Below are 15108 nucleotides of genomic sequence, written 5' to 3'. Positions count from 1 at the left end.
TAGGAGCTTAAAATATTTGTTAGTCCACACATTAGTTTAGCAGTCACCGAAACATGACAATCAATAAATAGACTCCCACTTTTGTAATTTTTCCGTCAATGAAGCAGCACAGTAATAAAACAGAATATATTGCATTCATTAAGAGTTGACATGTAATGAGGGTCCCAATCTAAGAGCAGCTCCTATAATTAGTTTGGTCTAAAAAGCTAAAGTGAAGTCTGGTCTGTTCTGTCTGTTATGCCCCAAAAAAATTCAGTTTCTGATTTTCTCTACTGGCTGAGTGAGGCCAAAAGATAGTTTACTCAAAACTGTGGAAGTGGAGTCATGCCAAGTCAGGAGTCAGGAGATCAGGTAGACGGGGGCCAGACGTTAGAGCCTGAAGGTTAAAGGTCACAAGGAGGAAATGCCAGCTATTAAATAGCCCGAGCAGGGGCAAGTTAATGACACCCAATGTCTGTTGTGGACAAAATTTATTGAATAACCTAGGTCTGAAGTTGTGGGATTTGTTATCTCATTTGGTTTCATTCCGTTTAAGTTCTCACTTTATTCTTTTCCCCCCTTATCAGAGAACTCTAGGTCATTTGTTACTTTAATGAACTGCCTAATCTTGAATCTGTCTAAACCTACTGAACTGGCTCCAACTAGGAAACCAGTAAGGATCTGTGATTTGCTAAAGAATGTTTCTCTCTCTCTCCGTGTGTGTGTTTCAGTTCTTTCTACTCTGGATGGCAGGTGCCTGCTTAGGCTCCTCAAAAGCTGCAGTGTCTTCCTCTGACCTTTTACTTTCTGCTCTGATGTCTGACCTTCCTCCACCTCATCCGTTGCTAGCAGTAAGACTGACCCCCGTTCCACACTGAGTAAAATTCTTTCTACCTCATCCTGCCATCTGCTTTATGGAGTATAGACACTGGTTGAAAATGTGAGGTAGGAAGTGCTGCTGTCCGGGAAACAAAGGACACCGAGTAGAAGTTTTGTTTTGGAAGTTTTTGGTAACAGTACTGTGCATTTTTGAAACTGTACTAAATCAAAGTCAAGACTCTCAGATTGAAGAAACAATTTGAGTTTAATTGAATGACTTTATAAATATAGCATCCTGGTTGTAATTACCTGGTTTTAAACAAGTCCTTATTTTAAAACTACCAGCAAAAACAGTTAAAATTACAATTTTGGCTTCAGTATTTTACTGTGGGGGAAGTTGAACCAAGCTGTCCTTGTCTGCAGTTAATGTTCTACACACAATAGGAGTCTGTAATGTTTTAGTTCATGAATCATTTTGTTGGGGATTTTGGAGGTTAATGGGGCACATTAACCATTTTTGTTTACAAAAAAGTTTTTTAAAAAAAATGGTTAAAGTGCCCCACTTCAATAAAACCATCAAAGATGACTCCTAGCACTTCTAGTGATGTCAGCTTTAAGTCAAGATATATCGTCTGTCCTGTTTGATACAACAAAACTGCAGTCAATATTATAATACAACAGGAAATGAGCTATTCTCTTTGTGGCTGGTTTGCATTTTTTATTACAGTGGCAGTCTAAATTCACTGATATAAAACAGTTGTGGTTTCTTAGCATCAGATTCAACATACTTGATCATACTTATTTTAAAAGGACATCTGTAGCAGTTAAAGGTCTTAACTTGGTTATTCTAAGTCATTTTACTTCAGTGAGGCAAGAGCTGGAATGAATTTCCCATAAAACATCGTGCCCTCCCTTTGACACATCTTAATATCAAGGTCCTCTGATTTCAGAGTGTCACACCTATTCCTCATTATGTGTTAAATTGAACCCAGATATAAGCACTCTCTGGGAATGCCAGTAAGTCCACTCCTTTATGTCCTCTGACACTGGGTGTAGAAAGTAATTTAACATAGTGTTACATCCCCACATGAAAGCTAGGCGAAGAGGGTGGGGGACAGTAACAGTTTGATCCAGGTTGAAATGAAAAGAACGCCAGGAAGAGGTATTTAACACAAAATATATTTTTATTATAATCAATTAACTCAATATTCATATAAACAGTAACAACAAAAAGAGACAGCAATGCTGCTTTAATGATAAATCAGACAGGCCAACCCAAAGAGATGGTGACCACTTCAACAAAGAAAAATATAAGGCTTCAACAGAAAAAGACAGCAACGCCGCTATTAGCAATAACTAGGCAGGCCAAACAAAATAATGGAGGCCACAGACACTTAGGGAAAACCACTGCTCAGTTAAGAGCTACTCACAAAGAGCCACACATGGTGGGACTGGTCACACGCAGCAGGCCTTTTCCACACCTAGACCAGTATCACACACTGACCAGCACAGAGGAAAACCACCAGAAACCTCTCCCCACTGCTCCTACCACTCCACACTGTAGGCAGGCCACTCACACACCTGGCACTCAACACAGCAACACCAGAGAACACCACCCTCCCACATCCAGCCCATCCCCAGCTTATATAACCTCAGAGAGGTGATTGCTGACTGGGCCCAGGTGGTAAATGAGGCTGATGAGCAGCAGCTGTGCCCTGGGGAGAGAAAAGAGCAAGAGAGAGACAGAGGGGTGGAGCAAGAGAAGAGGCGAAGAAAAACACCACGCCCACACAAGGGCAGTATCAGGAGGCCCAGCTACACTGAGAAAAATAAAGGTGCCAACTGGAACCAAAAGTGGTTCTTTAGACTGATGCCATAGAGCACAGGTGTCAAACTCTGGCCCGCGGGCCAAATTTGGCCCGCAGCCTAATTATATTTGGCCGCGAAGCCATACCAAATTATTATTAGAGCTGGCCTACTGGTATTATACAGCTAATATATATATTGTTTAGTATTAAGCTTTGCTTGTTCCATATTCAGTTTTTCAGCAAAACTTGTTTGAGTCCATAAGAAAAGATTCATTCTTATATCTGGAGGAAGATTTTTTTTTTTTTAATAAATATTAACGTTAGCCCGCGACTTTGTTCCAGTTTTGAATTTTGGCCCACTGTGTATTTGAGTTTGACACCCCTGCCATAGAGGAACCTTTTTTGGTGCCACAAAGAACCTTTCAAACAATGGTTCTTTGAAGAACCTTTCAAACAATGGTTCTTTGAAGAACCTTTCAAACAATGGTTCTTTGAAGAACCATTTCTTTCAGTGGTTCATTGAAGAACCATTTCTTTCAGTGGTTCATTGAAGAACCATTAAAGGTGCCCCAAAGAACCAACAAGAAATGGTTCTTTGGGGCACCTTTAATGGTTTTTCAAAGGACCTTTTTAAAAATGGTTCTTTAAAGAACCTTTTTTGAGTGGTTCTTTAAAAAACCATTTTAAATCTTTCAAAATAAAATGCATCATAAATTGAATTTGAGCAGGGTAAAATAAATACGAGCACAGCATAGACATATATTAATGGTTTGTCATTTTGTAGTTACCAAAAGACAAAAAGGCATTTTAACCCTCAGCACAACATCACTACTAATACATGTCACATATTAGTGTTTTAAACAGTAATAATTAAATATATTTGCTATACTATAAATAAATATAAATACTATAGCTACAGATAACACAACAATACATGTATTGTTTAATTAATAAAACATCAGAAAGTGATAAAACACATTAGAAATAGCAATATGTAGCACTTACGTGGAGTTACATAAAGTACCAATGGATAATTACCAAAGTAATAAGCAATTTGGGCTAGTGTCAGAAGACTGAGAACGACTCTTAGAGCTCTGGTACACGAATGGCAGAGAAACCAGACAAACACAGTTATGTGGCTTTAAAAGTACTTTAGTGATGTTAAGCCTTGTAAAAGAAATTTGTAAACAACACAGTATTACAACAGGTTTTAACAGAATGTCAAGTATAAAAATTTCCCCCAAAGTAGCAAAAAAAAAATAGAATTAAATAAAATTGTGCACAAGTAAAAGAATTAGTCTTTTTTAAGTCCAAATGGTACCGGTGGGGCCCATAGAATTCGTCTGACAGGGAGTGTGTGTGTGATTGTCTGTCCTACCGTACTACTTGTACAGTAGAGGATTGTAGTCCATCAATGTGCAAATGATTGTGCGTGTATATGTATATCGCCTCCTAGGATCTTGGGTTGGCTCGCCATCCAGTGAACACTGGAACACTCTGGGTTCTGGAATCGCTGACCTGGTCTTTGGATTCGTCCCATATAAAAACCTGACCTATAAACAATGGCCAAATATATGTCACGTGCCCTTTAAGGATAACTCTCACAAATTAAACTAAAGTAGTGTCACAGTGCAGTAACTACTATTCAGATCAGCTATCATCAATTCAATCATCATCAGTTCAGTCATGTTGTACAACATTAAAATATCAAGTTTCAAAGGTCAAAGTATCAATATCCAAAATTTCACAGTATCAAGGTTCAATTATTTGTAACCTGCAGTAACATTAAAGATTATCTACAAGGTTTTAAACATTCAGGAATTATAGTCACCATATAATTCACTTTCATTGTAAACATTAATTACATCGATCAAAATAAACTCACTGTACATATATATCTAATCACAAATAAATAAGTAAGTATATTACCCCTTTTAAGAAATGGAATAATATGCAAATGCTTATCAGAAATTGAACAAAGTGCAAATAATCAATTTCAATAACACGTAAACACAAGGACTCAGTCCACAAATAGGAGTATTAAAATAGACGTGCTTAATCCCGCTTGTACCATAGGCCTACCAGTACAAGTGGAAATACACTAAAAATTACCTCCAAGTGTTCAATACTGAGTATTGTAAAACTGATTGACATCAAAATTTAAACAGGAAGCAGGATAAAGTCTGATTACAATTATCTCTCATAAAGTTATTTTTAGCTGCTTTAACCATTTACAGCTTTTCACATGTTAATGACTTAGTTAACGATCTAACTAGCATAACAACAGCGTTTCAGAGACATGCAACAACTGTACCCACACTCCGCACATCACGTGTCTGATTAGCCACATTTAGCTTACCGCCGTCGAGTGGATGCTCAGCATTTACATGGAGCCACAGCTCAGTAAACCCTCCGGTTTCGCTCTGCCCTTGACAACAACAAGTGCAAATACATAATTTGTGAAAAATATCAGTTTAGATGGTATTTCTTTTAACTCGTTAGAGGTTAATTTCTCCAGCTTACCGATAACAAAAGTTTTAGTCCGTCTGCTCTGTTCGGCTGTAGAAGCAAGAGACTGAAAACTTGGGAGCTGGTACTAAGGAGGGACAAGAGCTGCCTAGAGCTTCACCGATTGGCTGACATGTGAGGAGTGGAGTAAAACAATAGGCTCTCATCAGAGCTCATCAACCCTCTGAGAAACTTAACCCTTGTTTGACCAGAGCATATCATATATAATCTGCATCCCTTCTATGTTTAAATAATTATTTTGATCTCATTTCACTTTCATTAACCGGGACAGTAAGAACAGAACAATGAACATTAAATGTTTTAATTTTTCTTCTCTTTCTGTTTGAGATGATTTTAGGAACTGGGTTACAAATAGCTTCATAACAGACCAATAAATCAACACATTTTCATCAGCAGATGTTTGCATGTTCAGTAAAAACATTTCAACAAGTTTATGATTAAAATGATCAATGAACTTCAGCCTTACGCTATGTAATGGACGTTTCATGTTGTACTCATTGTCCTTTGTTAGTCCAGTTTAGGACAATGTCTCTGATGTATGTATCATATCAAATATATGTCATATCAAAACAAGCCCACACCTGCAGTTGTTTCAGTTTTTCACTGGTGTTTCCTGTCAGCTGGTCAACCTCACATCCATATCAGCCAACCAAACGACAAGTTCCTCCCTTTGTGCTTCAAACCCCTCCCACTCTGAGACAAGGAGCTGAAAGAGAGAGAAAAGAGTCAATTATAAAGAAGAGAGAAAAGTGAAACCCTCAGAAGGTCTGACTCGCATACCTGCAGTTGACCTGTGATGGACTCCAGTTTGGCATTCACGTCATCCCTCGTCGATGCCAACAGCCGAGTCTGCAGGGTGCCCTGAAAGAGCTGAGTTAATGTTCGACTCCTCCTGGTCAGGCTCTCCAGCTGGATGAGCAGAGGTCTCCCCTCTCGCCGCCGCCTCTGAACACAGAAACACAAATTGCATCTGAAGCAGGAGGAGCAGATTTTTTTTGCTATTCTTTTCTAAATCCAGGCTTGATCACGTGGAGGTATTTGGAAAACTTTTTTGGCCAGTGGACGACTGTTGTCTTGCAGAAAGTCAAATCAAACATATGCGATACACAATCAATTCACAAGAACACATTATAAAAAATAAATCCAGTTCTTGCCTGATTTCAAGTGAAATCTGCATCAAATCAGGGTGACAGAAGTAAAACAAGTGCACAAAGCCTCACTTTGTACAAGCCTGCTATTACAGTTCTCCTCTATGCAGACGACTTTCCTGTTTTCAAGGCACAACTTGGATCTGCTGTACGAATCTTATGGATACACACTAAATGAAACAATAGTGTGCATGACTCCAGATTCTGATCCCTCATCCTAATATGGTCCCAACATAGCAACAGCAATAAAGCAAATGTTGAGGCTTCAAAATACAAAGTCCATAAACCAATGGCTGACATGGGTTTTATCATAAGGGTGATAAATATACAGATTTCAGTCTGTCTTAGAGATTTGATGTTCATTTACCTGCAGATGCACTATACGTGCCTGCTCCATGGTTTTTCACAACATTTTGCACATCACTATTTAATACAGGAAGTAGGTGAACTAAAACAAGTCATCTTTCTTTGTGAGAGGACCATATTAATGAAACAAACCTCAATGACATCATAGGGATCCCTAAAGATGCTCCTGCTGCTTCTCTTCCTCCTCATCCTAAGCTTCCTTCTCCTTGTCCTCGCCTTCCATCCAATTGTAATTCAACCTAATTGTGTTTCTCCTCTTCCTCATTTTGTTGGAGCTGTGAACACAATGTGAATCTGGATTAATTTGTGCAAACAAGAAAAATCTACAGCTTTTTGGTCAGAGGTGCTCTTGTGATTTAAGCCGGGTAGAGTAGATTTATGTGTTGATGCTACCTGCTTCAGCTCTGGCTGCTGAGTGATATTTACACCCTGGCTGGATTACAAACTTTAACCATGTGCTGAACTTTGGCCCAGCGTTGATACCTCTTGTTAGTATAACGACCTCTTCTTAGCTTGTATGTATGATGTATGATGGTGGATAAATGAAATATACAAAAAATTAACTATATTACAAAAGAACATCTATCTTGGAAACATCAAATGACTGGAGCATAACTTGTCAACTAGTCCGAAACTAAGTTATGCAGGAACAGTCAAAGACACACCTTCTCATGTCACATTTCTATTCATTTCTATATAATTCGATTAGACAATAAAGAGTTATCTAATCTAATTATTCATTCAAAACTCTTATGCATAGCAGTATTTTATACAGCTCATACAGAATTCAAAGTACAGGTTCATGTGAGTATTTAGTGTACGGCTCAGATCTACAGAATTTCAGAGTTTCTAGAGCAGACACAGAGCTCACGCCACAACAGGCTTCAGGCGCCATTTTAGTGACTTTAACAATATATTAAATTTTAATTTCGGTCTAGCTGACATTAAGTTATGTACGCAGCACGCAATTGAACCACATATTTTAGAAGCCAAAGGTTCAAATTAGCTGGGAGCACCTTCACTTAATTATAACAGTGGTTTTGTTAGGAAAACAGTTTCTGTATACCAGATACTAAATTGCGCTGACCTCAACGGCTAACTTATCTAGCTAATCGCTACTGTTAGCACAACATTAACAGCAAGCTACAATGACGAGTAACAAAAACAAAACAGTAATAAGGTTTTAATGAAAATGTTTTACCTTTTCTAACAGTCCCAGAATCCACAGCTTCAAAGTCCAGCAGGTACTGAAGACTGTTATCCGTTTCGCTGTCACCGTCCGTGAGTTTTTTTCCCCCAAAAGGTCAAGGCCCGCCGCTCGCACACTCTGTCTGCGCATGCGCATCCCAACGACTGACCCCCTCCGTCCGCTCCCGGGAGGTTATAGTATGACGTGTTCTGACGTCACTCTCCCTGTCATTTATTTGGCTCGAAACACATATTAACAAATTGCTCAGTGATGAACAACTACTCAGATCATTTACCTAAGCTGTGCTTTGTCAAAACGAAGTGTGTGTTCATTACACTGACATTCTGTTCTGCAATTGTTATTTACTTGTATTTTATAATTTGACTTTACATACTGCTGGGTGGTTTGTAAAGTTTACAATAACTAGTATTATCATTATGCTATATTTTCAAAAATATATAATAATCTCAAAAATAATGCCTTGGAGTAGAAAATAGTAATGCTTTATTAAAATTTAAAACTAAAGTACAGTATTTGAATGTGTGTATTGTGTCTACTGTTTGTTAACTCACCATATTTATAATGTGTTTGTGGGGTTAGGGGTGTGTGTGTGTGTGTGTGGGGGGGGGGGGGTGTTAGGGTCTTTAGGCTTTGGCCCCCACCCCTGCCACCAGTATATTTTTAAGCAAATATTTCTAACTTTTATTTGAATATTCAGTTTCCTACCATCTTCTCTTAAAGGGTAATTGCCAGGTAATCCGCCCTCCCCCTTCCCACACACATGCACGCAAAGAAAACACACAGTATAATTCACAGCCTCGTTATAGTGAGTAAATATTTATGCCATTTACACCATCAAACTTAGATTGCTAAGGATGAAGAACCTTTTGTTCTTTAAAGAACCATTTGTAATAGCTGAAGAACCATCCACAAAATAAAAAGGTTCTTTGACGTATGATGGTTCTTTAAAGAACCATGAAGACATCTGAAGAACCATTTAAGAACCATAATTTTTCTGAGTGTAGGGTCGTAACACATAGTTTACTTTAGTTACGTTTTTCAAACAATTTTAAAGTTTTAACACAAATGATGAAGATGTGATTGATCACAGGGTTTTACAGAAATTTAGAATAAACATTTTAGAGATTGTAGCTGTTTTTTTATACATGATCTTCCATTTTCAGAGACTCAAAAGTAATTTGACAAATTACTCGCCTCACCTGATTGACAACTCCCCTCATTATTTAGTGATAAATAAAGTGTTAAAGTTTGAATGTATGGTAGCTGTTCACTGGAACTGTCAATATGTCCAAAGACACGCAAGTTTTGATGAAAGTGAAGAAAGTGATAGCAATCTGGTGACAGCAACAGAAATCTGGTTCCTTATGTTACATTGAAAAGAAGGAATGCACTTTGTAGCTCAGAAGCACCAGAAGGCTTAGAGGAGCTAAAGTAGGTGATCACAGAATTCTGTCCACAAATTCATTCAAGTCCAGGAAAATTACTTGGGACAGTGCTTCAAAGTTCAAATAGATTGTGACCCAAAGTAACCCAAGAGTTTCTCAAAGCAAAGGAATTGTATATTCTTCAATGGCCAAGTCAGTCACCTGATCTCAGTGCAACAGAGCATAGTTTTCAGTTACTCAAGACAAAGCTGAAGGTAGAGAGACCCACAAACTAGTAGAAAGTGAAGGTGGCTGTAGTGAAAGTCTGGCAGAGATTTTCGTGGCAGCAAACCAGTGATGTCAACTGGTTCTTGACCTCAGGCAGTCACTGACAGCAAACGATTTTTATCCAAGTATTAAAAACAATCCTTGTATTTAAAGTCATGCTAGTTTGTAGGGGGTATCTCAGAGATGGAAAAATAACATTCAATATAAGACTGATGGGATGTAAATACGATGGACAATGAAGGAAGTGGAAAGCACTCCGAAGTGGCACCAAGAAAACAACACAACAAGAAATGTGCATGGAATAGATGGAAAAGAAATGTAAACTCCAGCCTGTTTGTATGTTTGTTGGTTTGTAATTTTCTTTACTGTGTTTTTTTTTCTTTTAATGTTAACTAAAAGTAATTTAAAGAAATTTAAAGTTGGAAATAAAAAAATCATGCTAGTTTATCCACTTACTTTGAGGCTTTGTATAAAAATAGCTGACGAAGCTAATGTAATTATATTTATTACAGTTTTTCTCAGTCACTTTGGTGCGTTTCTCAGATCAGAATTGAAATTCTCATAACTATTAGTTCAACCTCCACAACACTCAGTCATTTGTGCACATCATAGTAGCAATTTCTCCTCTCTCTGAACAAACTGCAAATGATTTTGGACATGAATCAGTTGCTTCCATACATTTCCCTGCTGCTTTCTGACATTTCCATTTGCTTATGTCATGTCAGTCAAAAGTAATCATACCTATGGATGCTGAATAGTCGTTCCCAAAAAAACGAATAGTCATACATCCATTGCTTGAGTCATCACACACAAAATTGTTGAACTAGTTATCACATGCCAAATATTGGCCATCTGTCAAGCAAATCCTATACCTTTCTGTATCATTTTCCCTGGAAATGTCTCCGAAATTGAACAATTGATCTCGGGTGAATTACAGCTGTCACTCATGAGGAGGCGTGTGAAAGTTTAGTTGTAACCAATGACAAACAACTTGTTCACTGTCAATTATGGATGAATCCTGTGAATCCCCAATTGGCAAGCATATATAAACTGCGCAGGAGCTAGTGTGTACCATTTCTACACTTCTGTGACACAAAATGGAAGGTCAGCACCGTGGAAGAGGGGTGAGGATGCGGGGAGGAAGGGGAAGGGGAAGAGGGAGAAGAGGCAGAAGAGGCAGATATAGGCGGATTCCTAATGAAATAAGGGCTACAATTGTGGACCATGTTGTCAATCACGGCCTCACCATGGAGGAGGCTGGTCGAAGGGTGCAACCCAATATTGGAAGAACTACTGTCAGTTCAATCATTCAAACATTCCGTAGGGAAAACAGGTATGCAAACAGTAATACACTGTACTGTACTGTGCCATCTCAGACACATCACATGTTACTGTACTGTATTTGCAATTTCACAAAAAGTTCACTCTGCACCACATAGGATTGTAAGACAACCTCGCGGAGGCGGAAGAGGGCCCCTTTTTACCCCACAGCAAGAAGAAGCCATTTGTGCAATGGTCATTGCAAACAATGCAATAAAGCTGAGAGAAATACAAAGCGCTGTCATAGAGAATTACACGGTATTTGGCAATATTGAATCTGTTTCAATTTCAACAATTGACAGAGTACTCAAGAAAAATGAAATCCACATGAGCAAATGGCCCTGCTAGCAGCCATGGATGCAGCATGTGACGACATCACAGCAGGGTCCTGCAGAGGATGGATTCACCACTCCAGGAGACACTTTCCTCGCTGCATTGCGAGGGATAACATCTGTTGTGATGTAGATGAAAATATGTGGCCAGACAGACAGGAACGTCTGGATGTGCCAGAATGATTTACTGTACTGTTACATGTGCTGTTTATTGTTCACATTAGTGCACAGCTCTACCAAATGGGTGATTTTATGTTTACATGTATTCTACAGTGCACAAGTGACTGTAGCATATTTTTCTTTTGCACAATTCTGTAGGATTACAAACACTTCTACACAATGGAAATGTGAAACGTACGTATTCAGTGTCTCAGTTACTCCCAAGACTCCCATAACATCTACAGTGACTTTACTGCACATTTCAGATGGCTGTACAGGTAGGCCATAGTGCTGTCGTCAGCATTTTCAGGTGTCACCAATTGTTTTTGCAATGGGAAACACTGAAATTATAAACTGTCATAGTGGAAACATGACAATGCCATTTGACTATCTTGTTCATAAAGATGGTGTCAAGACTTTTCATTTTGATGGCACTGACAGTTTCATTGACATGGATACTTGCTTTTGAGGTATGGATAATCAATTCTGTGCATGTGACGTGCTTTTGCAGGCTATCCACTAGGTTTTGCAGTTTGCACTAATTGTTTTGGGAAATGCACTAACTGCTGTGCAAATGTTAATGGTGTTCTGAGAAACGCACCAAAGCGACTGAGGAAAACTGTAAACTCAGTTAAAGCTGAGAATCGTTACTTCAGTAACATCTGATGAATTGTTAAGACTGTGCTGAATCTTTTGAGGGGGAAAAGCAAGCCCAAGCTTTCACCAAAATTTTGATGGTGCCCCTTTTCCTATTGTTTACATATGTTTTGAGACCAAAGCCATGGGCACACTATTGCCTGTTACCTATGTAGGCAGATTCTCATGTGGTTTATTCCTCTGCGATATTTCAGATGACACACTTTTAAGAATGCTTCAAAACACAACTCTAGTGCTCGGTGACAAGTTTCTTCTTTATGATGATTTTTTTAGTAGAACTCCAACATACTGTCCCTTTCTGTTGGTGTATTCACTAGCACACAGATAGATAGATAGATAGATAGATAGATAGATAGAGAGAGCCTCAAATGGCTTTTACTAACCTTTCCAACTCTGTTTCTATTTCTAAACATTTTGGTTCCAAATTGGGCAGCTGGTTCATCAGTGCATCCCCTGGAATTCCTAAAAAAGAAACTTGAAAGCATATTAGCCTGATATGGCAGAGGAAGGAGTAGGATAACACAAGTAACGCACTTTAGAGGGCATCGTGTCACATTAGCATTCCAGTAAGAGCTATCTGATTGAATTACAGTCAGACTGTTTTGTTTTTTTCTGCAGGAAGACCCTGTGCTGTGAAGGAGAAAAAAAAGAGGAAGAGGGTGTGTGAGAACAAATCTAACAGCAATGCATTATCAAGCCAGTGAGGATCCCGTAGGATAGACAGATGCTCTCCTGTCAGACAGACAGACAACAGGATCTCCGGTTCTTTCCTCAGATATTAATGGTACACATCAGAGTAACTTTGTGCTGAACATTGGGGGGGGGTTAAATTCCCAGATGATTAAACATTCAACTATTTTGCTGGCAATAACAGAAATGAGTAAAGAAAATCAACAGAATATTTATGAAAGATAATTCATAATTTTATTGGAGGGGTTATATTGGTTGGGTCTGATTATTGGGGGGGTCGTAACCCCCTAATCCCACTGGAAATTATGCCCCTGATGGTACAGTTTCCGTGGTTTACCCTGTGCCTGTCTGTTTTCATCAGACACGGCCACACTGAGGCTACAGAAAATTGCGTTCTAATACAGTTGCTCCAAGATCTTAAACAATGCTACTGTAGCATGCGAAATTAAACCAGTCTCCTTTTTTTACTTTAGCTAAAAGGGATTTCATTCTTAACAGTGTTAGAAGTATAGCTTTATGAATGAGAAAGTCGATGGCTAAAATTTGTTAATCATACTTGCCCTGTCTTTTTGTTTAACACTACGTTTGTTGAAATTTGTGGTTTTAAGTAGAATATCTTCCCACTATGTACCATATTAGTATCAGTTACTTTTCATTTAGTGGCAAAATTTTGATTTATTACTTAATCATCACTAATTAAAGGGTGAATACAGTGATTACAATTTTTGTGACCGTCATTGTTAGCAGCTTTTAGCCTGTGGTTGACTGAATTTTTCTGTTGTACATTATTTTCTTATTGTTTGAGAAATCTGAATTTAAAAAAGAAATTGCCTATTTATCTCAGTTAACTATCTGTTTCAAGTACAGCTCCAGGTCACAGTCCATGACAAACCAGACAGCTTTGAAAATGTGAAGGTACACTTGTATTCATATGTGCCCAAAATAGCTTCAATGCCATCTGATGTGCCATCAGATTTCTTTGAATTGTACTCAGAGACCAAGGCATTCCTACAACCTGTTTGTGGTTTGTGGTGGCGTATACTTTGCCTCCAACAAATGGCCTTGCTGCCTGCTGGTTCCAATCCAGTGCTCTTTTGATATAGCCAAATTTCACTCAGAAGGAATGTTTTTGTTTTCGAGTGCCTCTTTAGCTTTCTTGGCACCGTGTTAGCATTGGTCAACAGCTGGTACACTAGAGCTGGAGGCTGTTAACAGACCAGCTGAAGCCATAATATGAGTATTTTTTTCTACAATATTTATTGTTGTCATTGTTGTTGGTTTATTAAAATAATCAAATCCCTGTTGTTATTAAATGTGCTTTATAAATAAATAAATGAAATGAAATTACAGCATTTACATTTATGTTAGACTACTTTTAACTAAGTGTTTTAGCCTACTGGTTCATGACATGTGTATTAATTTAACTCTATTGGAAGTGAAAACTTCCTTTTATATTTATTTAATGAAGGTAACGGTGGTCCCCGTGGTAATCTGAGCACTAGGTGCGGTGACTCCCAAGCTAGGCGAGTGGCTCCAGCAGATCCCGGGAATAACATCGGAGATCTCTGTCCAGAAGAGCGCAGTCCTGGGAACAGCTAAGATACTGCGCAGGACCCTCAAGCTCCCAGGCCTCTGGTAGAGGACCCGAGCTTGAAGGATAAACCGCCTGCAGGGGCGTGCTGGGTGTTGTTGTGTGTGTGTGTGTGTGTATATATATATATATATGTATATATATGTATATATATATATGTATATGTATATGTGTGTATATATATATATATGTATATATATATATACACTATGGAATGCCCTTTAGGAAAATATTATATATATATATATATTCCAACCAAAGTCTGAATATATAGAATGAAACTTGAATATATAGAATGAAGCTTGAATATATAGAATGATCTTTTGAATATATAGAATGAAACTTGAATATATAGAATGATCTTCTGAATATATAGAATGAAACTTGAATATATAGAATGAAACTTGAATATATAGAATGATCTTTTGAATATATAGAATGAAACTTGAATATATAGAATGAAACTTGAATATATAGAATGATCTTTTGAATATATAGAATGAAACTTGAATATATAGAATGAAACTTGAATATATAGAATGAAACTTGAATATATAGAATGATCTTCTGAATATATAGAATGAAGCTTGAATATATAGAATGATCTTTTGAATATATAGAATGAAGCTTGAATATATAGAATGAAACTTGAATATATAGAATGATCTTTTGAATATATAGAATGAAACTTGAATATATAGAATGAAACTTGAATATATAGAATGATCTTTTGAATATATAGAATGAAACTTGAATATATAGAATGATCTTTTGAAAATATAGAATGAAACTTGAATATATAGAATGAAGCTTGAATATATAGAATGATCTTTTGAATATATAGAATG

At 37.7% G+C, this 15108-nt stretch overlaps 1 protein-coding gene across 4 annotated transcripts; it reads right to left on the bottom strand.

The window, feature by feature from the left end:
- Nucleotides 1–3641: 3641 nt before the first annotated feature.
- On the bottom strand, nt 3642–8290 carry LOC146703353 (uncharacterized). Of its 4 annotated transcripts, none has more exons than XR_014921988.1 (5): nt 7851–8290; nt 6782–6924; nt 5916–6080; nt 4966–5841; nt 3642–4159 (listed from the first exon to the last, which is right to left on the bottom strand). XR_014921988.1 is itself a non-coding variant. In XM_085466552.1 (4 exons), the coding sequence occupies exons 2-4, from the start codon at nt 6836–6838 to the stop codon at nt 5752–5754; spliced, it is 312 nt and encodes a 103-aa protein (XP_085322678.1). In that variant the 5' UTR covers nt 6839–6924; nt 7851–8290; the 3' UTR covers nt 4536–5751. The 4 variants fall into 4 exon arrangements, 1 of the variants encoding a protein (XP_085322678.1); XR_014921989.1 differs by lacking the exon at nt 3642–4159 and having other exon boundaries at nt 4536–5034; nt 5130–5841; XR_014921990.1 differs by lacking the exon at nt 3642–4159 and having other exon boundaries at nt 4536–5029; nt 5130–5841.
- Between the last annotated feature and the right edge of the window lie 6818 nt (nt 8291–15108).

Source organism: Copadichromis virginalis, linkage group LG8, assembly GCF_057382275.1.
Source record: "Copadichromis virginalis isolate Kocher_CV1m ecotype Utaka linkage group LG8, C_Virginalis_male_GT1.1, whole genome shotgun sequence".
In the NCBI taxonomy this organism is placed as follows: domain Eukaryota; kingdom Metazoa; phylum Chordata; class Actinopteri; order Cichliformes; family Cichlidae; genus Copadichromis; species Copadichromis virginalis.
The sequence above is the reverse complement of the archived record's forward strand: the minus strand, read 5'-3'. Positions and strand labels throughout refer to the sequence as shown.